Raw genomic sequence first — 26,695 nt, 5'->3', positions numbered from 1 at the left:
CGACGCCTCTGTGGGAGCCAGGTGAGCGTAACAAGAGCCTTCCTTTGAAGTATTCCAAGGTTGCCTGTTCCTCACCCGGGTGAATGATGGAGTTCGGGAGGAGCAGAGGAGTCGTTGGTAAAGACCTTTATAGCTGCATTCAAGGCGAAGAAGAAAGAACCAAGATAAACACAACCGGTTTGTGTTGCAAGCGAGTGAAAGTGTATCAAATGAAGGTTACGCGAATGATGATAATCGCGTGACGAAGGGGTCAATTGTTAAAAGCAACGCAATTTATTACAAAGTAACAGAGTGGTCCTGTGAAGGTAAATCGCATTATCGAAAGTCTCTGTGAGATGTGTTTGAACTGCAGCGTGAGACTAAAGAAAGAAAGCTGCAAAATATTTTGAAAGCATGCTGATAATAAAGAAATGGCAGGCACGAGCCCAGCCGAGGGAAGCCTGTGATAGTTTGTGAAAGGAACTACAAATACCAGAAAGCTTTAGCATGTTGAGAAATCACGTATGAACTGTGAATCATATTGAATGGTACGTCGAAGTGGTGATGCATAGGAGTATCTAACAATTGTGCAGTTTCGAAAGCCTTTGACGCTAATGAGGTAACGAGAAGAAACCTGGAGAAGGTAACCCTACAAAGTGAATATTGAGAACCAGAGTCATAAAGTGAAAATGAAAGACGGCTTGAGCCCGACTGAGGGAAGCCTAAGTGAAAGTGTGTTACAAAGAAGGTGAATGACAAAACCTGAGCTCAAAACAAGGGAAACTTGAGTGAATTACAAAGTGAACTGTAAAGAGCAAAGACAGCCTCGAGCCTTAACGAGGGAAACCAGAATTCATTTTACCAAAGAGAAAGTGTCAAGAAAGACCCAGACTTGGGTAAGGGAAACCTGAGGGGTCTATTTAAGAAAATGTTTAACTGAATTTTTGATTCAAGGCAAAGAGGCCTAAATAAACTGTTTTGAACTGAGAAACACTTAATGCCAAAGAATGAACTGTTGAATCGTACCAGCAAGCCAAAGTGTGCCACATTGAGAGAACTGTGCAATCCACCTATCGTTTTCTTAACTCTTGTGACCCTGTGCCTTGAACGTGGGGAAGGGAGTTGTCACCTGCTTATAAAATCTATTCTGACTTTGCTTTTCAAACACTATTTTCTTTTGAAGCATATACCATTTTCACGTATTTTTTTTAAGAATGAGGGCAAAGTTAGGTTTATAACACAGACAATTTGTTTGACTAGATTGACTTGGGCTTGTTTTCTTTTGTTTAATGGTAGAGACTACTCCCAGTTAGGAATTCTCCCAACACTTTAACATTAAAAAATAAAGGTTTTGAAAACTTGCATCTTTTTGTGTCTGTGTCTGCTGTTGATACCATGCCTTCCTCAAAAGAGGTTTTCTTTTTTAGGAGTATTTATAACTATGAAATTGGATCTATGCTGTGATTTTGTATGTTGATCGTTAATGTATTTTGTATAACATGTCGTAAATTGTGTAAGGTTTTTAACATAAAATCAACCACAATGAAAAGAAAAGCCAATTTATTGTCTAGGTTGAAAATAACTAGCACACATATAATATGTCAATGTAATAGGAAACTGTTTTTGTTATGTTCACATAAGAAAAATAATTTATAAACTATGATATTAAAAATGTAGCATCTAATTTCAATCAATATTATTCTTCCAACGTGCCTTAAAATGCATTATTTGGTACTAGCTTTCCCAAAAGAATTACGCGTGCTTTTTTCTTAGAAAAAGGAAGAATATTATCCCCAGGTGAAAATCAAACTTTGTCACTAGCAAATACAATCTATCTGTTGTGCAGCAAAAGTGAGAAACACCAACAATATTTACACTTTCGAGTAGCAGAAAGAACTGAAAACCCAACTAGATTTGGAAAGGCATTTTTATTATTGGCTGTATTATGATAACACTAGTGTGAAAGCCTGTCTACACTGGCCAAAGTGCGTGAGGAAAGACACTTTTTCAGAGTGTCCATATATTGTGTGGTATATTTTGTGTGATTTTAATTGAATGTAATTCATGTTCATAGAAAAAATATTTTTTAGGTTTTCATCAACACAGTAGGCCCACTATATATCCTAAGGCAGAACATACAGTAGGTTTTCATTCACGCTGTAGGACCACTATATATTCCTGAGGCAACAGCTCCCTCTAGCGGTGACAACAGGCGATGCGGGCAGTCTCTACTGCGCATGACTGTATCGGACAAACATACACCTGGCCTTTTATTATATAGGATAATACATTTTTAACAATAAGGTAAAATATATGGTAGTCCGGTTGTGGTGTGATTTTCTTGATTGATTGATTGATTGATTGATTGATTTATAGAGCGCTTTACACCAAGGCGCTGTACAATGGAACAACATAATACAAAGTAACAACAACAAATAAAATTGGGAGCAAAAATTACATCTTGAATCATTCAACAAAATAGTGCAAAGAGCAATTAACTGAGGGGGGAAGGGGAGTGGGAATAGGTGTGTGGAGGGGAGTCTTATGTCATATCTAACATGAAATAAGGATATTATTTACAGGTTTTACGCATGTTACCTGCAATGGTATTCTCTGTCATGAATGGAAAGAGCTTTCCCTGCCTTTTGTTTCCTACACTTTCCGACGAGTAGTTGGAAATACCTATCACAGCAGGTTGGTGGAGTTGATTGGATAAGCCCACATTGGCATGGGGCTATGTCCCATGCAAATTTCTCCACATCCCAGTTCTGGCAGCACTACGACCAAACTGGTAATATGGTGCCAGCAGAGCCTGGCAGGATTTAGAGCATTATTTATCTGGTACAAATCTTGGAAGTTGACTGAGTGGGGTGAGTCATTGGTTTACCCGTGACCCATTGTATGATGGGGGAACCAAATATCCGGCTGCATTAAAGGGGAAGTGGCCTCAGCGGACAGCATCTCAGAGTGACTGACACTATATAGTTCTCCCTCTATTGAGCTGAGACATTTAAAATGGGCGTCTCACTGTATAACGATGAGGAACTGGGCCCTGCTGTCATTTTACCCACATAACCCTAGCTTTCCAACATGCAGAAACAATGACCATCTGCCCATGAGTGCCTAGCGATACCATGCCAGGAGTCCCTGCAGATAAAAAAAACACAGCAGTTGTGCCGGCAGATATCTCACAGTTGAAGCAATGCTATGTCAGAAAGCGATGGCTTAAGAGGCAATCTGAACAATATGCACACATCTATCCAGTGCTTACAATGCAATTATGAACAAATGTAAATCATCCAAATGTTTAAAAATCCAAAACAATGAAACCACATTTTTTTCAAGATTACGTTGTAGAAAAATGTATATAAATGTAATCCTACCATTATATCATGAACACTGTCTGAACATTGAAAAGGGGATGACATTTCTTGTTCCTCTTCCAAGGACTTATCTTCTTCATCTTTAATGAAATTTAGGGCTGGATTAGAACTATAATGAATCAACCACATATCCAGTTTATCGATGCAAAAAACATCTCTACAGTAAGCGTGTATTTGATAATTATTCTTGAAAGAAATTACGATTTACGTTTGCACATTCAATATGAAACTAAGCAGCAATCAATGTTATTGTACATGTGTGAAAAAGTATAGTTCATAGGCATCAAGCCCACAAAAATTATATTTACACTTAAACATTTTCACAGTATTAAATGCTAAAAATACATAATCTTTGGGGAAGTGGCAACATAGATCATCCAGTTATTTCCTACCTATCTTCATCTAGGAAATTACAGTGCACCCCCCAGTAAACAGTACAACAGACAGGTGAGCATGCAACAATACATTCAAGGCGTATACATTTATCTGCTTCGTTGCCTTATCCTCTGAATACTGTGAGAAACCTGAGGTATTCCCCCAGTTAAGCCCCGAGATTCCTCTATTCAGATGGCCAGGGGAGGGCAATCACTTTTGGATCCCAACACTGGGGGTTGACAAATGAGGGAGGATCCCCTGTGTTGGGGATTCCAGGGTAACAAATCTGGGTGACCCTCAGGCAAGACCTGTATCCCTATTAGGATGATAGGGGTAAGGAAGACATACCCAAAGCCTTCATAGGATATTTGGGTCCATCCCTCTTGAATAAGGAAGAAAAGTCCAATCATAGTAGAATTACAAGAGTGGGGAAGCACAGAAACCGGAGGGAAACAAATCTGTTTGGTTATAACATCAACAGGTCCTTCCCAAACTCAATTCAAAGGACTTCTTATTCATATCCGTCCAACCATTCCAAATCGCCAGTAAAGAACGATAATATGGGGAAAAGGGAATAGTCCCGGTTATATAAAAATCAAGCTAGGTGTTCCCCCTTCTCCCCAATTTCACCCACCTTATTACCCTTCACCCTGTGTGAAAACCCTGAGGATATACTCATGAGCAGACCTTGAGAATCCCTTATTCAGGTGGCCAGGGAAGGGCTGACACTCTCAAATCCCAACCCTGGGGGCGGGTGAGCGAGAGAGGATCACCTGGAGGGGGAGGCCTGGGGTTGTACTTGGGGTAGGGACACAGTATTATACAGGGGAAGAAGGAGAGGAGTACAGGACCCCTGAGACCTTTTTGGGCTGTAGCACATCTGCCTCATTTCCTTTCAGTGAATCTCTCTTGCCCAGATCCTATGAACCCAAACCCTGTTTCACTTGGAAACTATATCTGCCAGAATCCCTGTTTTTCTGGGTCCTACCTGAATATTCCCAGTGATTCTCCTCCCCTTCCCTCTGATTATTATTTCCCAAACTCCCAGTTTGTTCTGACAAACCCTTTCCCTTCCCACGGCCTCCCTATTCAATTCACAAACCCTACAAAGCTCACCTTTCCGATTTGACCAACCAACCCCCTCCTTATGACACCCTTTCCCCATCCTATCTCGTAGGATATTCATAATTTCTACGCCCCCCCTTTCCAACACGCACACTTTCCTACACTGTGACAGACAACGGGCTAACACCCAAGCTGTTTACCTGACATGTCCCAACACAAGGGTCAGGCAGAGTCAGGTAATTGACAATGACTACGCACACCTGACATCCCTTTCCCTTCCCAACAGGGATAAAAGGCGTAGCACGAAAGCACACTTTGAGCAAGGCCGAACGCACAAGGAGCAGCTATTCCAGACCGGCAGTTCAAATAGAGAAGAAAGGCGGAGAGACCTGGAGGGACGACGAGGAGGGAATTGCCCTTGACCGGGAAGTCCAGCTGACGTGTGTTGTGACAGGTGTCAACGGCACACAGGGCCCTCTCATGCTGATAACCAAAGCAGGGAGAAGTGCTTGCCACCGTGGTGCCATCCTTGACTACTGAAACAAGCAACTCTTAACAGTTCAGCACAGTCAGTGAGTCCAAGAAGACAGAAAAACCAAACTGTGCTGGGCCCAAGGTTGCAGGTGGCAATCTTGATGAAAAATAACTTGTGTAATTGAACTTTAAACAAAACCTAGTAAAGGCTCAGAAGCAGAGTGGTCAGGCGTTGTGGCGGTGCTCATTCGAAGGACTCCGACTGAAGCCTTTTTGGGGTTGGGTTGTTTTGTTGAAACTATGAAGACCAAGGGGCCTTAGGAGAGGCTAGTGTAAAGTGTCAAAGTGGTCCTACAAGGGTTGAGCCAAGCCCCTCGGACATTCAAAAGTCTTTTACGTATAAGAGAAAACTGTGTGAAATGTGAACCCGACTGAGGGATCCTACAAATCCGGTTAACCAGTGACACACCCAAAAACCAGGTATTAATTAACTGTGTGAAGCCTGGCTGGGGAATTTAAGGAAAGCCTGACTGGGGGCTGAGAACTGAGCTTAACTAAAGAGAAGAACCTAAGAGAATTGTGAAACTGGCAAAAGTGAACCCGACAGAGGGTTGCCTGCGAATTGTTAATTGTGAACTGGCAAGTGTGAACCCGGCTGAGGGATGTCCACAATGGATAGTTGGTGAAAAGGACATTGAGACTGTTAAGTGATATTTTTTTGAGTGAAAGGCCTTAGTGAACCCATTTGAGGGAGGCTAACGTTGCAGAAAGGATCAGAGTCTGGCTGAGGGGGATCAGGGTCGAGGAGCAGTCGGCCAAGGTGAAAAGATTGCCAAAAGGAACTTTTGTTTGTTTATTGTTTTGGTACAGCCGGCTTTCTAAGGCAAGAGACTTTTGCAGGAAAAGAAACTTGGCCCCGGAAAATCTGGCATCATTGAAAGGAACTGTTACCTTGTCCTGTGCTAAAAAACGTGGGGAAGGTCCCGCCATATCATCCTGACTTAACATTTGGTGAACACGTCTTTCTTTTCTTGAGAACATTATCCCACACTGTTTTTGTAACATAGTTGTAAGGGTTGACAAAACATTTTTTTAGTATGGGCCCTTTTTATTGGACAAGGCGCCACTAGGACTGCTTTCTTAATATTTGATGGTCGGAGCTTGCTCCCATCTTAGTTTTAGGTTTAGATTAGGCGTTTTTCTCACCCATGATACAGTTTAATAAACACCCTTGAACTGTGATCACTGTGTCTGTCTTTACTGTTGCCACCATGAGTTTCTTACACCTGCAAGAACCCTCATTGGTCTTGTCCCTCCCCCTCCTCATTGCCAATAAGTACTGGGGCAAAGAAGAGGTGACCAAGAGAAATGAAGATTACCCATAAAAACAACATAGGAATACAAAGTGAAGCCTACCACCTTACACCTTTGAACTGTCCCACTAAAAGAGTCAGGCAAGGTCAGGTACTTTTCCCCAACTGTGCACACCTGACTCCACTGAGGACTATAAAAGGTGTGGTTTTGCAAAGGTGAATGGGCGAGCTGCAGATGCTGTGTCGAGCATGGGAGCCAAGCAGCAGAGGGAAGCAGTGAGGAGGACCGGGCGAACCTGGAAAAGAACGGAGTGCCAAAATGCTGGTCTGGTATGCCAGAGGGGTTGCAGCGTGGGTAGGGAGCCGTGTCTCCAAGGTTCTGGAGCTAGGTACTCAACTGCAAGCCGCTGGCCGTGTTTAAAGAACTGCTCATTCCCTTGTGACGTGTGCCGGTCCCAAGGGTGTCAGAGGGCACGTGGTGAGACCCCGACCTAGACCCAAGCAACAGGACGAAAACCACTTGCTAGCGCTGTGCTTACTTGTGAGTTTCATGAGAAAAGAAGAGAGAAACTCGGTAGCGTGCAAGTGGCTGGAGCGGAATTGAAATATTGTTGCAAGTGGTATGAAAGTAAAGAAAGTTCCAAGGAAAGCGAATCGCAAGTGTTGCGAAATGAAAGAAGATGGAAAAGAAACAATGTTTAATGCACTAGACATGCAGAGTTAAAAGGAGAAATGAACTTTAAAAGTGAAAAGCGCTAGAGGCGCAGAGAAAAGAAAAGGGAAAGAAACACAGAAAGCAACCCGAAAGCAAAGAGAGGGTGCAAGCGACCCCAAAAACAAGGAAAGGGTTCAAGCATCCCAAAAGCAAGAAAAGGGTGCGAGTGAGCACGATAAAAAGGAAAGAGTGTGCAAGAGGAACAGTAAAGTGAAAAGGAGCAAGAAAACAGGTGCAAGTGGCCACAGTTGCCCGGTAAAACGAGAAGAAAGTATGAAAGGCATGGAAAATGTGCAAAGGGGTGCAGAAAACTCCAAGAAAAGGAAGTTAAGAGACTTGTGAAAGTAGAAGAATAGGAGATGGGTTATCCAACAAAGTGGTGGCGCTAAGTAGGAGCAAAGAGCCTGGCATTCTCTAAAGTCTCTGATAGTGACCCTGAAAGAACTGTGATTAACAGAGGGAGCGTCTGACAAGCAGAACTTTTGTGTTATGTAAAAGAGGGCCTAATCTTGGAGAAGGGAACCCTCAGAGGCCTACATAGTTATTGGAAGCTGAACTTTTGTGTGTTGCATCATATGGCTTAGCTTGGGGAAGGGAACCCTGAGGGGCCCACTAACGCTGAATACTTATTTTTTAAACACAGAGGCAGGAGCTTGGGGCAGGGAACCTTGAGAAGCCTACGAGGAACTGCGTGGTATTCTGTTTGAAACTTGAAAGAATTGAAGCTTGGGGAAGGGAATCCCAAGGAACCAGAGATCTTGAAGGTTGTTTAAAAATATCGCAAGAACCCTGTGGAGAAGGTTTCACGGACAACTCTTTTTTTATTGCACTCATTTTTATGACATTGGCAGAACTACACATGGTGGGAAAACCACCTAAAACCAGCTTTGGTTTATATTTCTTTTTGGAGTCACTATTTTCATTTAAGAAGACTTCCTACCACATTTTGTCAAAGAGTGAGGGCAAGCATAGGTTTAGACACAAGCAGATTTAGTTGTGTACTTGCAGACCTCGACGGCCCCTGGAAACATCAGTTGAGGGAACAATCCCTTTAGATTTAGGGCTAATTAGGTATTACACCAACCCTAGAACTTTAGCAAATAAAGGTTTTTCAAACTATTACTTTGAGTCTGTGTCTGTCTTGATACAATGCATGTCTCACATATGGTGTCAGATGTGGGATACAGTTCAACTGATGAAAATTGAAGATCTCATTCTCCTCAAAATAATTCCACCAAAGGGGGGAAAGATTATTGTACAGAAGTCTGAGGAATTAACACATATTCCTCTTCAATATCAAGATTTGTTCTTTCAAAATCATCTTCTTGATACCCTTCCTCTTACAACATATCAGTTAAAACAGTGAGATCATATTATCCGGAAGGTCTGACAGCCACATACCTACATTAAGCAAAGTGGGTTGGGGACCTTTCTGGCAGGGAAGGGACTTACAGTGATCAGCCTTCGAAGGGATTGTGTCCTCCGACGTATTCCTTATCTTATCTTTGATGATATTGATGATATTGATGATATTCCAGCTCGCTGGCCTTGGACATTTTTTCAGTAGAGGGTGCTGCGTGTCGACGTCCCTCGAGTTGGTGTCCCCCGACAGCCTCCATATCGGCGCCGACGTCATCATGCATATAAATAGACTCGCACAGCATCCGTTGCTCAGTTCAGTTTTTCCGTGCTTCGTGGGCCTCGGAACCGTGTCGCTCAGTTCCTTTCTTCAGGAAGATTCTGTTTATTTTTCTATGATATCATCTAAATTCGATGGCTTTTTCATCCGAACCATCGACCCCACGGTCGGGTTTCAAAAAGTGTTGTGACTGTGGGAAGAAAATGTCATTGACGGATCCTCACAGGATCTGTTTGTGGTGCCTGGGATGAGAACATCACTGTTTGGAATTCGAGGACTGTATGTCCATGATGGCGAAAGCCTTGAAGGAGCGTAAGGGGAAGCTAGAAAGAGGTAAGACTTAAAACTTCTACTCCCTCGAAAGTTTCTTCGGCAGAGTCGAGACATTCGTCTCCTCGTCGTCACAAGAAACATTCCTGTTCAAGGTCTTGAAGCGGTTCCCATCAGTCTTCGAGTTCAAAACACTCTAAGAGGAGGCGTCTTAGATCTGCCTCTTCTTCTTCTTCCTCTGCATCCCCAGAAAGGGTCACCTGCCCCACGAAACACAGCTCTCCATCTAAGTGGGAGGAATTCCGTAAGAAAATGCTTAGCGTCTTCGAGAAAGCGGCCTCGACCCCCTCTGAGACGTCTAAAGGTGATACCCTGGGTGAAAAGCCCAAAAAATCAAAACGCCGAGAGTCATTGAACCCAGCGAGAGAAACTGCCCGAGGGCGTCATGAATCCTCGAGTAAAGGCAGAAAGACCGCGTCATCGACGCCGCCGTCGAAGGTTTCTTCGACTCACATATCTGTGTCATCGACGCCTTTGTCGAAGGGCCCTTCGACGCATAAATCGGTCGCATTGACGCCGTCTTCGACGCCTCTGTCGACGCCGATAAAAGACAGACCTACAACTGTCACTACATCTCAGACAGTGGAGGTGTTGAGAACTTCGACCATTACGTCGAGGATGCCGTCGACAATTTCAACGACACCGAGTGCGATCCCGATCCTCTCGAGTACATCAAGGTCTTTTCAAACTTTTTCGACGCCCTTTTCGGGATTGTCGAAGCCGTTGACTTCCACGTCGACAACCTCAACATTTTCTCAGCCATTGACAACCAATTTGGCTCCTTCTGCTCTAGAAATGGGTTTTAAACCTTATCGTAGGTCTGACTATTTTAGAGCCTTGTCCTCTATATATGAGGAAGGGGAGGATTCCGACCATAAGAGACCCTTTGGTTTACAAAGGACTACAACACCCATGCCAGAGGAATTAATCTCTGAAGAGGACAGGTTAAAAAACCTTCAGGACACTCTACATGAGGCAAGTCGTTTAGATACTTCTCCAGAAGTAGAGTTTGCTAAACCAGACCCTGGGGAGCATGCTGAGACCCCTTATAGGGCTCTGATGGCCAGAATAGTGGAATTCATGGGGTGGTCTACACCTTCTTTTCAACAGGATGACCTCATTGATATTTTAGATAAAGGTCCACAGGAGTATCCTGTTGTTTCCTTTCATACTGCTCTGCAGAGAAACATTTCTGCAAATTGGGAAACTCCTGAAGTTATCCCTGCAGTAAACAATAAACGTTCTGCTAAATACAGGGTATCTGCTTCAGATCCAGAATATTTGAGCAAGCATCCAACTCCAGAGAGTTTAGTTGTACAGGCAGCTACTTCATCAAATAGTAGGTCTGCATACCCTACTATTCCACAGGACAGGGAAGATAAAAGATGTGATGCTATGTCTAAGAAGGTCTTTCCAGCATGTAGCATGGCGTTTAAATCTATTAACGCCACTTGCACGCATCTGCGGCTGACTGCCTCCCAGAAGGAGAAGAAAGGGAAGCATTCTTAAACATCGTCAAACATCGTCAGGGATGGAAAGAATGCAATGTGCGAATCCCTTCAAATGGGCATTGATTCTATTGACAATATCAGCAGGGCCATGGCGGCAAGTACCACAATCCGCAGATTTGCGTGGTTGTGGAAGTCTGGTTTTGCTCCAGATGTACAAACCAGACTTCTGAACATGCCCTTTGACAGCACTTCTCTATTTGGAAAGAAGGCTGATGACAGCCTGGAGAGATTACAAACATCCAAGGCAGCAGCAAAATCTCTTGGGGTTGCAATCCGGCAGACCCCAAATCGCCCCTCAGGAGCCTCCTGGAGGGGTAGATCCTTCCATCTTTACTCCGCATTCGGAAAAGGCAGAGGACAGCCAGCTCAAAGGGGCCAGAAACGATTCACCCATGGTGAACGGGTCAAAGGTACAAAAGCTGCAGCAGCAGGTGCCACTTTACCCTCGGCATCTGCGTCAGCCGCTCCTAAACCCCTCTGAGGTCTCCCCTCACAAGACACCTGTAGGGGGCAGGTTAACTCAACATCTGGTGGAATGGCAGGCTATTACATCAGATGCTTGGGCATTGGAAACAGTTGCCCAAGGTTACTGCCTGCCCTTCCTACACACCCCTCAGAGTCATCCACCGGGGAACAACTCTTTGAAGCTTCCAGACCCGCTCCTTATGCAGGAGATTGTAGACCTGCTAGAGAAGGGTGCCATAGAGCCAGTACCCGTAGCGGAGAGGAACAAGGGTTGGTATTCCCCCTACTTCCTAATACCAAAGAGGGACGGAGGACTGAGACCCATCTTGGACTTGCGAGAATTGAACAAATTCCTCAGGAAAGACAAGTTCAAGATGGTAACTCTTTCTCAGATCCTCCAGGCCCTCCAGCTTCAGGACTGGTTGGTATCTCTAGACCTTCAGGATGCTTATTTCCATGTGCCAATCCATCTCCAACACAGGAAATACCTGAGGTTCGTAATTGGCAACTCTCACTATCAATTTCGAGTTCTGCCATTTGGGCTGACCTCCGCCCGAGGGTCTTCACCATGCTAATGTCGGTAGTGGCTGCAAGTCTAAGGAGGGAAGGGATCCACGTCTACCCCTACCTGGACGATTGGCTGATCAGAGTAGTATCTTCGGAACAAGCTCAGATCCAGCTAGATTATGTCTGCCACTTCCTTCACAAGCTGGGCTTCTCCCTCAACTTAAAGAAGTGACAGATGATACCATCACAGAGACTCCAGTTCATTGGAGCTGTCCTGGACACTTCCCTGGGGAAAGCCTCGCCACCAGAGGTGAGGGCTCAAGATATTCTGCAGATGGTCACCAAGTTTCAAAATGCCCGTCTTCCAGCCTTCGACTTTTTGAGGTTGCTAGGCCTCATGGCATCCTGCATCTTCCTTGTGCCAGAGGCTCGCCTGGGAATGAGATCCCTCCAGTGGGCACTAAGAACCCAATGGTCGCAATTCTCAGGAAGCATGTCGGATCTCCTTCAAGTCCCAGACAGAGTGGCTCAAGACCTTCAGTGGTGGGCCTGTCGGGAGAACATTTTGAAAGGAGAACAGTTTTGGCAACCCTGGCCGGAGATAAGAGTGGTCACGGATGCCTCACTCACGGGGTGGGGAGCCCATGCCAACGACTTGACCATCAGCGGTTGTTGGTCTCCATCGGAGTACAGACTACATATCAACCTGTTGGAGCTGAGAGCAATCAGACTAGCGCTGAAAGCTTTTCTGCCATCAGTACAGGGGAAGAACGTCCCGATAATGACGGACAACACAGTGGCCATGCACTACCTCAACAAAAGGGGAGGTGTAGGGTCACTGCCACTGTGGAGAGAGGCAATGCAGCTCTGGTTTTGGGCAATTCAGGAAGGAATCTCTCTATCGGCAGTTCACCTAGCCGGAGAGAAGAACTTGACGGCGGACGCTCTGAGCAGGCAGAGCACAGTCTCCCAGGAGTGGGAGCTAGCTCAGGAAGTCCTTCAAGAGATCTTCGCTCTTTGGGGAACCCCTCAAGTGGATCTGTTCGCCACCAGCACCAACAGGAAGTGCGATCAGTTTTGTTCAAGGGAATTTCCCCCGAGAGGAGCTCTAGGGGACGCGTTCATAGTAGACTGGGAGTTTCCACTTCTGTACGCGTTTCCTCCCGTCCCTGTCATTCCTCAAATGATCAGGAGGCTGAGAAGATTCCGGAAAACTATGATCCTAATTGCCCCGGATTGGGCCAGGAGAACGTGGTACCCGGACCTTCTGGACATGTCCATCTGCCCTCCAAATCGTCTTCCGCAAAGAGAGGATCTTCTCTCGCAGAAGGGAGGTCAGGTTCTCCACCCAGACATCAGAACTCTCAACTTTCACGCTTGGTTTCTGAAAGGTTGAGTTATAAGGATTGGGATCTCCCGGATGACGTCCTTGTCATGATCTCTGCTTCCAAAAGATCAGGACTTGCCCGACTCCCTTGGAAGCAGACCCATAACCCCGGTTCCGAGTGCCAGCCAGTCCCAATTGGGACCTTTTGGACCCTGTCCTGGCGCCAGTGGCACCAGGCTCATAAAGATGCCCAGTCCCAGCGCTGGAAGCGCCGGGCTCATAATGCTTGGGTGGACTTACCTGCAGCAGACCATGCTGCTTACTTACCTGCCAGTTGAACCCCTGATCCTCTTCTGTTTGGGACTACTTTTCCTGTTGGGTGGGCAGGAGCCACTCCCTAGGTTCAGAACACTGGAACTCTTCTGGAAAGCAGGAACTCTTTTCTTACCTAGGCGTGGCTGTGGAAGGAGACACCTAAGCACTACAGGAGACTATTTAAACCACACCCGATGGATGAATCTTGCTTTGCGTTATTCTGCATCCTCTGCAGCAGAACGCTCATCGTGTCTTCTGCATCTGATCCTGGGCCTAAGGGAAAAAGGCTTACCATCCTGAATCCAGTCTTCAGCAACACCTATAAAGACAAGAAAGAACAGGTTAGCATTACGGTCTTCAGTGACAGCGCTTCTCTTACCTGGTCCATCGGCTGTCACCAACGCCTCGCGCTGCATTCTGGCATCTGAAAGACAAAAGCTTACCAACTCTTCGCACGCTCCGGAGGCCTTCGGCGCTGCATCCTGCATCTGAAAGACAAAAGAAGGTGCGTTTAAAGACATTGGGTAACTTTATTACTCACGTGCCAGTACTCCTTCCCACGCCGAACCCAGTGGGTATTCCGGCACCCTTCAGCAGCCCCGAACTTGTACCTGCAAGATAAAAGGACAGTTAGTGCGCATCGTGAAGCAGGCAACAAGCGCTTACTTACGTGCTTCCAGGCGCTTCTATTCCTCACACGGGTTCCATCCTCAACTCACTTCAGCCCGTCATCCGCCATCGCCGGAACCCTGCAAAACAAGAGACATCATTACAAAAGACTTTTAAAGACATTTGAAATACTCGGAACTTACCGTTCGTGCAGTAAACGACGGACAGCAGTCCTCTGAGGTCAAGAGGCCTGCACCCTTATCCAGTGAAGAAACTTGTTACGGCACCCTGCCCCGAGGCAGATGGAGAGCTCGGCGTTCACTTACCTAAGGTGAGAGCGTTAACCTTTGGGGTTCTACAGGAGAAGAGAAGGGGAAGAAGAGAGAGACACCCAATAACCACAGTTCATTAATCCCATATTTTCTATCTGCAGACATCTTACTCTTCGAGTCAGACATACAGTGCACAGAGGTCCAGCCCAAAGAGCCAACCGTGTGTTACACATCACCTTTGAAGATACGGTATTCGCCCAGTCAAGACCGGCGCCTCTGCGGGAATCAGGTGAGCGTTACAGAAAGCAAAGCCTACCGCAAAACTCCCGCCCAGGCGCTATGGAAACCTCGGATACCGACCAGCTAGCCCAGTTACTTGGGGAACTAAGAGCAGAAGTGCATGCAGCCCGTCAGGAAACGAACGCTCTAAGAAGGGAACTGATTATTTCCAAGGAGCGAACAGACGATCTCGCTAGACAATTGCTACAGTCACAAGCCGGACAGACCCCATTACCCGCATCAGGGGCAAATCTTCCTTCAACATCCTCTATGAATCCAGTGCAAATCAACCTACCTGGGAATGTACCTCTGGCTCCGCCCGAACGATTTTCTGGTGACCCAAAGAGGTTTGCAGTATTTATCAATCAGTGCCGGTTGCATTTCTTATGCCGGCCAGCAGCCTTTCCAACTGATCAAGCTAAAGTAGCTTTCGTGCTTTCGTACCTTAGTGGCAATGCGGCAGACTGGTCGATCCCTCTAGTTAATCAAGATGATCCGGTTCTCCATGATTTTCAAGCTTTTCAGCTCAGTATGGAAAAACTGTTCGCAAGACATTCACAGGGGCAGGCCTTGGACAATGAGCTTCTTTCGTTGCGACAGGGTAATCAAGACCTTTTGGCTTATATTGCGTCTTTCAACAGACTGATAGTGGAAACTCAATGGCCTGAGGACAAAAGGATTACGCTGTTTTATAGAGGTCTACGTGGAGAGCTCAAAGATGTGTTAGCCCAAGTAGTGAATCCCCCGCAAGACTGTTCGGACTATATAGACTTAGTCGTTCAAATAGATCACAGACTGCAGAACAGGAAGGCTGATCGTTCCAAGTTTGATGCTCGAGTATTTTCCAAACCACCAACTCCTTCCAAAGGAGTAGACTCCGGGGAACCCATGCAAATAGGGGGCCTGAAAGGACCACTAACACAAAAGGAGCGGGAAAGGAGAAAACAGTTGCAATTATGCCTCTATTGCGGAAACTCAGGGCACTTTCTTCGAGACTGTCCGGTGAAACCAGCCAAGAAGGCAGTAGGAGCTGCAGTTACCAAGGTCACAAACACTGAGCAGGGAAACGACCTCGCCCGACAAGAATAGAGGTCCTCTTGCCGAGCGTTAAAACCAGTTCCGTGACCTCGCATTTCGTGATACCTATGGTCCTCATTTACCCTGATCATCCGTATCGATTACATGCGATTGAAGCTTACGTCGACAGCGGTGCCATCGGCAATTATGTGGATCATGAAATGGTTTTGAGGATGAATCTAACTCTTTGTCCCAAGGCTGTAAAGGACGTCATTACTACGGTGGATGGTACGGAGATAGCCTCCGGACCAGTAACGCATACCACTCAAGAAGTGACGCTAGTAAGTCAAGATGGACACCATGAGAAGATCGTGTTCGATGTGATCAAGGCCCCTCAGTTCCAGATTATTCTAGGAATACCTTGGTTAGAGAAACACAATCCTCAGATCGATTGGCGAGCAAGAACGGTTCAGTTTCCAGAATGTGTCTCTACTTGTCACCCTCGACCTGGTGTTGCACTGGCAGCAATTTCCTCGGAGGCTCCCCAGTTACCTCCTGAATACCTAGAATTCCAAAATGTTTTCTGGAAGGATCAGGCTAACTCTCTACCTCCTCATAGGTCTTATGACTGCCAGATAGACCTGATACCTGGATCTACTCCTCCTTGTAGTAGAATTTATGCCCTCACCGAGCCTGAGAATCTTCACCTCCGACAATACCTGGATCAATACCTAGCGAATGGGTTTATTCGTCCTTCCAAGTCCCCTGCTTCCTCAGCTTTGTTCTTCGTTCCAAAAAAAGAAGGGGACCTTAGAACTTGTATAGATTATCGCGCCCTGAACCAGATCACCGTTAAGAATAGATATCCGTTACCTTTGATCCCTGAACTCCGGACCAAGTCAGAAAAGCATGCATATATACAAAGCTGGATCTTAGAGGAGCCTACCACTTGGTACGAGTAAAAGAGGGCGATGAATGGAAGACGGCCTTCCGCACCAAGTATGGGCTATTTGAATATCAGGTCATGCCCTTCGGACTTTGCAATGCCCCGGCCGCCTTTCAATATTTTATGAACGATGTCCTCAGAGAGCTCATAGATGTGTGTGTTGTTGTTTACATTGACGACATCCTCGTTTATTCTTCATCGGAAACTGAACATCGGAAACACGTGAAAATGGTCCTCGAGAGATTGCGTCAACACAAACTTTTCGCTAAGTTGGAAAAATGTGTTTTCAACGTGACTGAAGTTGAATTCTTGGGATTCATATTATCACCTAGCGGAGTGCGTATGGATTCAAAGAAGGTCGATGCAATTCTCAAATGGCCATCGCCATCCTCCGTAAAAGGTGTTCAAAGCATGTTAGGCTTCGCTAACTTTTACCGCAGGTTTATCCCCGAATTCTCTCGAATAGTCCAGCCCATCACCGCCTTGTTAAAGAAAAACAAATGTTTTGAATGGTCTACCGAGGCGGAACAAGCTTTCCAGAATTTGAAGACTAGATTTATCTCTGCACCGATCTTAAAACATCCTCGCCCAGAACTCCCCTACATCGTTGAAACTGATGCTTCGAGCCTTGCCATGGGGGCAGTTCTATCACAAAAGGACCCAGTAACCAATCAGTTGCATCCCGTGGCATTTTGGTCCCGCAAATTCTCGCCTCCTGAAATCAATTACACTATTACTGATAAGGAACTTCTAGCTATCAACTCCGCCTTTAAGGCTTGGCGGCATTATCTTCTGGGGGCCCGACACACCGTTACTGTGATTACAGATCACCGAAACCTGCAATATTTGAAAACCGCAAATGCTCAATCCTCTAGGCAACTCCGTTGGGCACTATTCTTTGCCGAGTTTGACTTCATAATTACCTATCGACCTGGTACAAAAAACGGTAAAGCTGATGCCCTTTCTCGGATGGGAGTGGAAGAACATTTGATCAATCCTAAACCTGTACCTATCATTCCCGAACAAAGAATTCTAGGTGTAATCGCCACACAATCCATAGAGGAAGTTAAGGATAAAGCCAGGCTACTGGTAACTCCAGCAGACATACGGAATTGGCATCTGCAGGGAAAGGACTTTACGGTGAAGGACAACCTATTATATTTCCAAGAACGGTTATACCTGCCCAGCACAGATTTACAGAAAAAGGTAATCTCTTGTTATCACGATTCTTTAATGGAAGGACATCCCGGTATGACCAAGACCTCGGAAAAGATCAAGCGCTACTTCTGGTGGCCGTCTTGGAAAAAAGATATCAGAGACTTTATAATGTCCTGTGGAGTATGCGCCCAAAACAAGAGTCAAAAGGAAAAACCAGCCGGCCTCTTACGCCCTATTGACATCCCGCCTCGCCCTTGGCATACGCTTTCTATGGACTTCATCACCGATCTACCTCCATGCTCCGGATACAATACGATCCTAGTAATCCTGGACCTATTCTCCAAGATGGCGCATTTCATTCCACTCAAAGGCTTACCAACAGCAGCAACTCTGGCCTGAGAATTTCTCGAAAACATCGTCCGACTGCACGGTTTTCCTTCAGTTCTAATTTCGGATCGAGGTAGTCAATTTATTTCTCATTTTTGGCAAAGTTGCTGTCGGTCGGCTCAAATTGATGTGAGACTTTCGACCAGCCACCACCCTCAAAGCAACGGACAAACCGAGAGGACCAATCAAACTCTGGAACAGTATTTGCGCTGCATGCTACAACAAACTGAAAAAACTTGGAAAGATATCCTTTGGATAGCCGAATATGCCTACAATAACTCTGTCCACTCGGGAACTGGGAAGACCCCGTTTTTTCTTTTATACGGTAGTCACCCTCGAACCTCGGAGTTGGATCCACTCCAAGATCTTGGAACACCAGCAGTAGACCACCTGCATTCTACAATCACCCAAGCCTTTAAGGAAGCCGTTTCTCACCTTCAAAGGGCTAAAGGACAATACAAGAAAGGAGCAGACCAACATCGGAAGGACCCCAATATCAAGTAGGAGATCAAGTCTGGTTATCCACCAAATATCTACCTCTAAAAGGACCACGCACATTCAACCCAAGATACCTTGGTCCCTATTCCATCACTACCATAGTAAATCCAGTAGCGGTCAAGTTGGACTTGCCCCCTCACATGAAGATACATCCGGTCTTCCACGTCTCTCTATTAAAACCCGTGCAACCTCAAACCCGACTAGCTACATCTCCAAAACCTATTCTAGTTGATGGAGAACTCGAGTTTGAAGTCAAAAGCATCCTGGATTCCAAGATCTCCAAATCTAAACTATTTTACCTGATTGACTGGAAAGGCTACGGTCCCCAAGAAAGATCCTGGGAACCTGCAGAATATGTCCACGCGCCTCATCTAATCAAAAGATTTCATCGAACATTTCCTAACAAGCCCAAACCCCCGGAAAAGCCCGGTTTGGGAGGGGCCTTGAGGGGGGGTGCTGTCATGATCTCTGCTTCCAAAAGATCAGGACTTGCCCGACTCCCTTGGAAGCAGACCCATAACCCCGGTTCCGAGTGCCAGCCAGTCCCAATTGGGACCTTTTGGACCTTGTCCTGGCGCCAGTGGCACCAGGCTCATAAAGATGCCCAGTCCCAGCGCTGGAAGCGCCGGGCTCATAATGCTTGGGTGGACTTACCTGCAGCAGACCATGCTGCTTACTTACCTGCCAGTTGAACCCCTGATCCTCTTCTGTTTGGGACTACTTTTCCTGTTGGGTGGGGCAGGAGCCACTCCCTAGGTTCAGAACACTGGAACTCTTCTGCAAAGCAGGAACTCTTTTCTTACCTAGGCGTGGCTGTGGAAGGAGACACCTAAGCACTACAGGGGGCTATTTAAACCACACCCGATGGATGAATCTTGCTTTGCGTTATTCTGCATCCTCTGCAGCAGAACGCTCATCGTGTCTTCTGCATCTGATCCTGGGCCTAAGGGAAAAAGGCTTACCATCCTGAATCCAGTCTTCAGCAACACCTATAAAGACAAGAAAGAACAGGTTAGCATTACGGTCTTCAGTGACAGCGCTTCTCTTACCTGGTCCATCGGCTGTCACCAACGCCTCGCGCTGCATTCCGGCATCTGAAAGACAAAGGCTTACCTACTCTTCACGTGCTCCGGAGGTCTTCGCACTGCATTCCGGCATCTGAAAGACAAAAGCTTACCAACTCTTCGCACGCTCCGGAGGCCTTCGGCGCTGCATCCCGCATCTGAAAGACAAAAGAAGGTGCGTTTAAAGACATTGGGTAACTTTATTACTCACGTGCCAGTACTCCTTCCCACGCCGAACCCAGTGGGTATTCCGGCACCCTTCAGCAGCCCCGAACTTGTACCTGCAAGATAAAAGGACAGTTAGTGCGCATCGTGAAGCAGGCAACAAGCGCTTACTTACGTGCTTCCAGGCGCTTCTATTCCTCACACGGGTTCCATCCTCAACTCACTTCAGCCCGTCATCCGCCATCGCCGGAACCCTGCAAAACAAGAGACATCATTACAAAAGACTTTTAAAGACATTTGAAATACTCGGAACTTACCGTTCGTGCAGTAAACGACGGACAGCAGTCCTCTGAGGTCAAGAGGCCTGCACCCTTATCCAGTGAAGAAACTGGTTACGGCACCCTGCCCCGAGGCAGATGGAGAGCTCAGCGTTCACTTACCTAAGGTGAGAGCGTTAACCTTTGGGGTTCTACAGGAGAAGAGAAGGGGAAGAAGAGAGAGACACCCAATAACCCCAGTCCATTAATCCCATATTTTCTATCTGCAGACATCTTACTCTTCGAGTCAGACATACAGTGCACAGAGGTCCAGCCCAAAGAGCCAACCGTGTGTTACACATCACCTTTGAAGATACGGTATTCGCCCAGTCAAGACCGGCGCCTCTGCGGGAATCAGGTGAGCGTTACAGTCCTGGAGGTGTTGCTTTCAGCTAGGAGGCCTTCAACAAATTCTGCAGCTGGTGTAGAGAAAAGAATATCGAACCCTTCTCATGCAGTACACCAATGGTGTTATCTTTCTTACTCTACTTAGCAAATTCAGGTCTTCAAGTTGCTACGATCAAAGGTTACCTCGCAGCACTGTCAATCTTTAAGCGCTCACCGAAGGAGCCTTCAAATTTTAAATTACCCCTGGTAGTCCAATTCCTGAAAGGGTTAACTAATGTTTTTCCCCCAAAGCCTTTTCAAGTTCCATTGTGGGACCTAAATCTAGTCTTACGTTTTCTGATGGGTACTCCTTTTAAAGCACTCCATTCTTGTTCATTAAGGTTTCTTACTCTCAAAACAGTATACCTAGTGGCTATAACATCTGCCAGAAGAGTTAGCGAATTACAAGCTCTATCTTGCAAACCTCCTCATACAACCTTTAATAAAGACAAGGTTGTTCCACAAGTGAAGCCTAATTTCCTCCCAAAAGTAGTTTCTGAATTTCACATTACGCAGAAAATAACTTTACCTTCATTCTATCCTCCTCCCCACCCAGGGAAAGAGGAAGAGAGGTTACATAGGCTGGATCCAAGGCATGCACAGCTAATTTTAAGCTTCAAAACGGAACTGAGCAACGCAAGCTGCGCGAGTCTATTTATACGCACGATGATGTCGGCGCCGATATGGAGGTTGTCAAGGGACACCAACTAGAGGGACGTCGACGTGCAGCGCTCTCTACTGAAAACATTTCCGAGGACAGCAAGCTGGAATGGGTAACATCAAAGATAAGATAAGGAGTACGTCGGAGGAACATCCCATCGAAAGAACGTTACAAGGTAAGAAGTAACTTGTTCTTCCATCTTCATCCACTAAGTCCCCACGTGACCTTTCTGACCAGTTCCCTGCGATCCAATGGAGTTCGGAGCAGGACTCTGCCACCAGCTCAGAATTATTTTCAGATTCAGGATCTAAGGGGAAAGTCTGATAACCCCATTACTTTGCCCTACGACATGGCGTCCATTGATGAAGCTCTAACCTGTCTAATAGACCATCAAATAGAGGCTGCCAATCACCTGCAAACTAAACTGTATTGCAGAAGTTGATAGCTATCCTGACAAGACCTAGCATTACCCAATGTATCATACAGCCCTATAAAGAGGGAGATGATTTAGGAAATGTTTTCCTAAATTTTGAAAGGCTTGCTACCCAATTCCAATGCAATGACAATTTGAAGTGATGTTACTTAGGAACCCTTTTGAGAGGAGAGCTTCAAACATTTTATCAACTCTTAAACCTCCCTGGAACCGCATCCTTTGCCAAGGTCAAAGAAAGCCTTTTACAAAAAGTAGGGCAGACTAGTCGTTTTTATCGACACAAATTGCAAACCATAAAATTAAATCCGGGTCGAAACACCTATCGAATTAGGAGAAAGAATCAAAAACACTCTCTCACTATGGTTGAAAGGTAAAACATTACCTGACGTTATTGAAGAACTGACTAAAGAGCAACTTATCAACTCTCTATGCCCCTTTCTCCAAAGGGCAATTTTACAATTGATTAAACCCACTCTCACTCTAGCAAATGAGACCACTCAGAACAATGCAGAGGCTATTAGACATTTTCACTCATTACATTAGAGCGAAGAAAAGAGGGAAGGTCGGGGGCCTACTCGTCCCAATCTTTCTCAACCGGATAACTCTGGGATCCCTATAAGAACCACGGATACCTCAAACTGAGAGAGAGAGAAACCCAAGAAAAGATCAGAGTTTGAGTCGAGAACAGTGGCGGATGGTGACTTTAGAAAGTGGGGGGGCGTACATGATATTTCCAATGAAGAACTCAGGATTTATTTAGTTTTTAAATAGGTGGCAATGGGGCTTTCCCAGCACAATTTCCAATAAAAGTTGTAGTAAAAGTCACAGGATTTCCAAGCATTTCTCTAAGAGGGACCAATTAAATAATACAGCTGTCGGGTCACCCAGGAGTATTATGCAGCAGTAAACCACATGTGTGCCCATCGGAAAATTGTTTAACCTTCTCCTATTGCAGGGTGCATACTTATGCCCCATCGCTGAGGTAAGAGCTTATACAATTTGGCAATACCACCTCTGAAAAAATGCCATTCGAAATGACACGTCTTAAATAGTGTGCCAGATATCTAATGACGCATTTGACTATCCTCGTGTTCCTTTTCCTCTCCCTAACACAATGCCCACTTTGTCTTATCCCACACATATACCTTTTGTGTTATAGTGTATAGTCATGGGCAGACTAGAAGGTCACCAGCAGCCCAGACAGTAAAGAATTCCAGCCCATTAATAAACATACTGGAATATTTCTATCCTATACACACCACTGTAAATTCCTCTGTGTAGAAGCGCTGCCACAAAACAGCCATATGCCAGTGCTAAAATGGCCCTGGCACTCATTCAACACTTGGGCTCTGGATCAGTCAACAAACAAACGCAGACTGCACACACCATGGTACAAATAAAGCAAACTGGTAATAGAATATTTAATATTGCTTTCCTTGCTTCACATAAACTGTTTCATATACACATCTGTTATGTTTTGTAAGTCAATATTTATACTGTGCCCATAGTGGTTTTACAGCGACCTAACCTTGTCCGAGAGGTGATGCATTGTGAACCGCCAGGGTGGCACCAAACCTTGGTCTGTGTAAAGTAAAGAAGAGGGTTGGGTTTGAGTGGTAAGAAGAAAGGAAAAAGGGGATTAAATAATGGGCATGAGAACTGAGTGGGGGTAACACTTAGAATGCAGGGAGGGAAAGGGCTTTTGATAGTATAGATGCATGTTTCTAATGTGATTAGTTGTCAGCCTGACAACATTTCAGTAACATGCATCTAGACTTCAAGCAGGACTTTGATATGAAGGCAATAGCTAGACCAGATGGTGCGAGATACTAGATGTGGTTGCTGTGTGGTTGTGTGATGGGCTTAGGAGGGCCCTGGTGGTGTGGATGCTTTCCCCAAATTGGTTTGTAAGACACAATCCCTGTATCAGGGTCAGGACTGTGTTTGCCAAGCCCCCCTCTCCCCCGGTAGAAGTGTCAGGAGCATGGCTATCTATAGCTGTGTGCATGTGGACGGCATGAGGTAAGTGGTATAGGGGGTGGATCGCAGACATGGAGTCCAATTCATGTTAAGTTCCAGAGAGCGTGAGCTAGGTAATATTCTGCATAATTTTCAAGGAAGATCAACAAAATAGGAAGAATGTGGATAAGAGAAGTAATATCCTGGCAAGGTGGGATTGCAAAACTGTCCAGACAGTTTAAATGACGCTTGGACGGTAAGGGAGACTAGTCGCTGAAGCCACCGTATACTATAATATCACCCATGTAACAAAGGTAATGGAGTATCCATTGGCATGGGAAGCAGCGCAGGAAAGTCCCACCCACTTGCCATTCGCAGGGTGGAGGCCTTCACTTTTCCATGTCTTACAGTTTCTGTCAGGAAACCCTAACCCTGCATGCTACGTTATCAGCTGCATGGCGCCATATAGCACGTTCATGCCATGGTGCCAGCCAATCACGAGCCCGGCATTCACACATTGCCAGATAAATGGTGCGCACCTCGAAGTATCGCCGCACAGGAGTTTCATTATTACGCATGTGAGATGCTAAACAGACAGTAGCAGCCGCTTCCATCTGACAACAAGACCATAAACTTCAGTAAACGCAGAACATAGTGAAGCAAACCATTCCAATCCTGTCAGAGAGAGCGGCCGCGGATCTCAACAACACGCGCCATTCTTCACTACAAAGCAATCCTGGCCTAGTAATTCCGATTATATATTCAGAGGCCCAGAGAGTTCATACGTTTTATATATAAAGGTATGAACTCTCTGGGCCTCTGAACGGTTGTAAAGCACTACGTGCTTTTGATTTATGATGGCACTGGCAGACCAGGCAGAGTGCAGACTGCATTGAGCAAAACAGCTCGGAGTCAGCATGCTGGGATCCTTTCTGCACCCCCTCCCCCTGCTGAAATTCCTTCATTAACACCACCAGGCCCTGCTAGGATGCACTCACCTAGACCACACAGGAGTCGGAGAGGGCAAACTTCTTCGGCCTGCAGCAGACTGTTCTTTCTCTCTGGTGGGAAGCAGGGCAGGGCAGCTCAACACGTTCCAATCACGAGGACGGAAGAGAGAGAGGAGTGTGGGTGGATGCAGCCTGGGCCATCACCCCACCCCCACGGCTGCCTCCTGCATAGATACAGTAATCTCATTGGCTGTTTGCCAGCCATTGGCAAACAGCCAATAAGAGTACTGTATCTATGCATGGAGGGAAGGAGACTCCCTCCCTCCCTGCAGATTACAGATCTTTGCTGCGCTGTTTGCGCACATAGTGATACTGGCGGGGCTACCCTTCAAGCGCCCCGCCAGCATCCTAATTAAAAGGCTTACGTAAAGTACGTGGAGCTAGGAGCTCCACACACTTTACTATAAGCAAAGCCAATGTAAAACGGGACGCGCCCCGCTGTTTCATCCGGCCCATGAAAAGGAATCCTATTAATGGGCCGGCTGCGGGGCTGCAACAACAGGAATGTATTATCACCAGTGTCTCGCCACAGCGCCCCCACAAGGTGGAAAATACTAACAGATTCAGAAGAAGAACTTCTGAACTTCTTCTGAATTTGTTGTACTCTCACACCTGGTGGGGGGCTCAAGTGGGGGGGCGGCGCCCTGCCGCCCTATGATAGCGGCCGCCACTGGTCGAGAAGATATACAATGAGAAGAAAGCTGATCTAGTACACCTACCTCTTTTGTCTGCTTCTCCTGGCTAGAAATTGCCCTCAAAACTGGAAGGACGAGCCAATGGAGATTGGTTGTGCGATAGATGAAGAATGGGAGGAACAGGAAGAGGATGTTTAGAACATCAGTGCTTGTTACTGTGATATTCCTACTACCTCCACTCACAAAACTGCCATAGTGAATGCAATCTCAGGGCAGGCCTTTATAGACTCAGGAAGCAAGCAGATGGCAGTCCGGTCTGATTTAATACCTGAAGAAAATATCAAAAACGCTAATAAGGTTAGGATAACATGTGTCCATGGGGATCAAGAGATCTACCCAAAAATACCCCTCCGTATTCAAATCAAGGACGCCTGTAATGTCATTCCCACAGCAATGATACCAGGTCTTCTTGAGGAAGTTATTGTCAACTTCACGAGGTTCGTCACTCAGACAATACTTCTTCGTCCTCACCTGTTCCACTGGAGCTCATCTGAATCTGCTTTCCTCGTCCTCTCCTCCGGGAGTTCTTTTTCATGTGGTAGAGGTAAGGTCTCCCTCAGAGGGAAGCCACTATGCCTGCCTACTGGAATTGGCGGGCTAGTGGCCTCTTCTCCGAAGAAGTCACAAAAGGGGGAAAAAGCCTCTTAAGGCAGAAAAAAAAACCTGTCTGTTGAAGTGGTTTGGAGTGAACTTGCGTGTGGTTTGCTTGAATGATGAAGTCCGATGACCCAGTTCCAATATACTGGTGCAGGAGAGTAAGTCTGTGTCTTAAACTGGAGCCTGTACTGAGGCTCAGTTCCAACAGTGAAAACGTCCCCCAAAGAAGCAGATTGCCCAAAGAAAGCACCAGGTAAGCAATGCTCTGTTAGACTGATGGTGAGGCCACGAAGGGAGACGAAGGGCAGTAATGAGCCCTAGCTATCAGGGAGAGACCAGGCTGCGGAGTGCATGAGATAGCTGTGGGCAGCACAGGCGGTAAGGATGCAGAGGCAGCGCTGCCGTGCCCACAAGGGGAACACCAGTGTGAACTCCGAAGCAGAAAGCAGAAGCGAATGCAGCCGTGACAATCAAAAAAGCTGGAGGGAGAAGGGAGACAGCGAGAGAGAGAGAAAGCGGCGGCCGGAACCACAGAGCGCCAGGAAAGACGAAAAGGCACCGTGTGGAAACGGCAGTGAGAAAGGGAAGCAAGAGAGACAGAAGAGGAAAAAAGACAGCTCGGTGTCGAGCGAAACAACAGGAGACTAGCGTCTTACCCAAAGATGAGAAAGCAATAGGGTTGCAACGTGCCAACTGCCGGGTGTGGAATGGATAAATGCAACCTGGCGGCAGCCATGTTGGAAAGATCTAGACCGACACAGATGTTGGGAGCAGAACGTGGTGCGCCTTTCAATTGAGGCTCATCCTCCATCTATTCCACAAGCGCCACCGGAGGGGACGTGT

General features: G+C 46.2%; 1 protein-coding gene across 3 annotated transcripts in view; it reads right to left on the bottom strand.

Moving 5' to 3' along the window:
- Positions 1-26,695, bottom strand: part of TTLL8 (tubulin tyrosine ligase like 8) — a 732,112-nt gene that overhangs the window by 568,264 nt on the left and 137,153 nt on the right. For all 3 annotated transcript variants that reach the window (XM_069627869.1, XM_069627868.1, XM_069627870.1), the window contains exon 7: positions 3,363-3,442. In XM_069627869.1, coding sequence (XP_069483970.1) covers positions 3,363-3,442 — 80 coding nt within the window. The remainder of the gene's footprint in view (positions 1-3,362; positions 3,443-26,695) is intronic.

This window comes from Ambystoma mexicanum, chromosome 12 (assembly GCF_040938575.1).
Source record: "Ambystoma mexicanum isolate Mex_15411 chromosome 12, UKY_AmexF1_1, whole genome shotgun sequence".
NCBI classification, from domain to species: Eukaryota; Metazoa; Chordata; class Amphibia; order Caudata; family Ambystomatidae; genus Ambystoma; species Ambystoma mexicanum.
The sequence above is the reverse complement of the archived record's forward strand: the minus strand, read 5'-3'. Positions and strand labels throughout refer to the sequence as shown.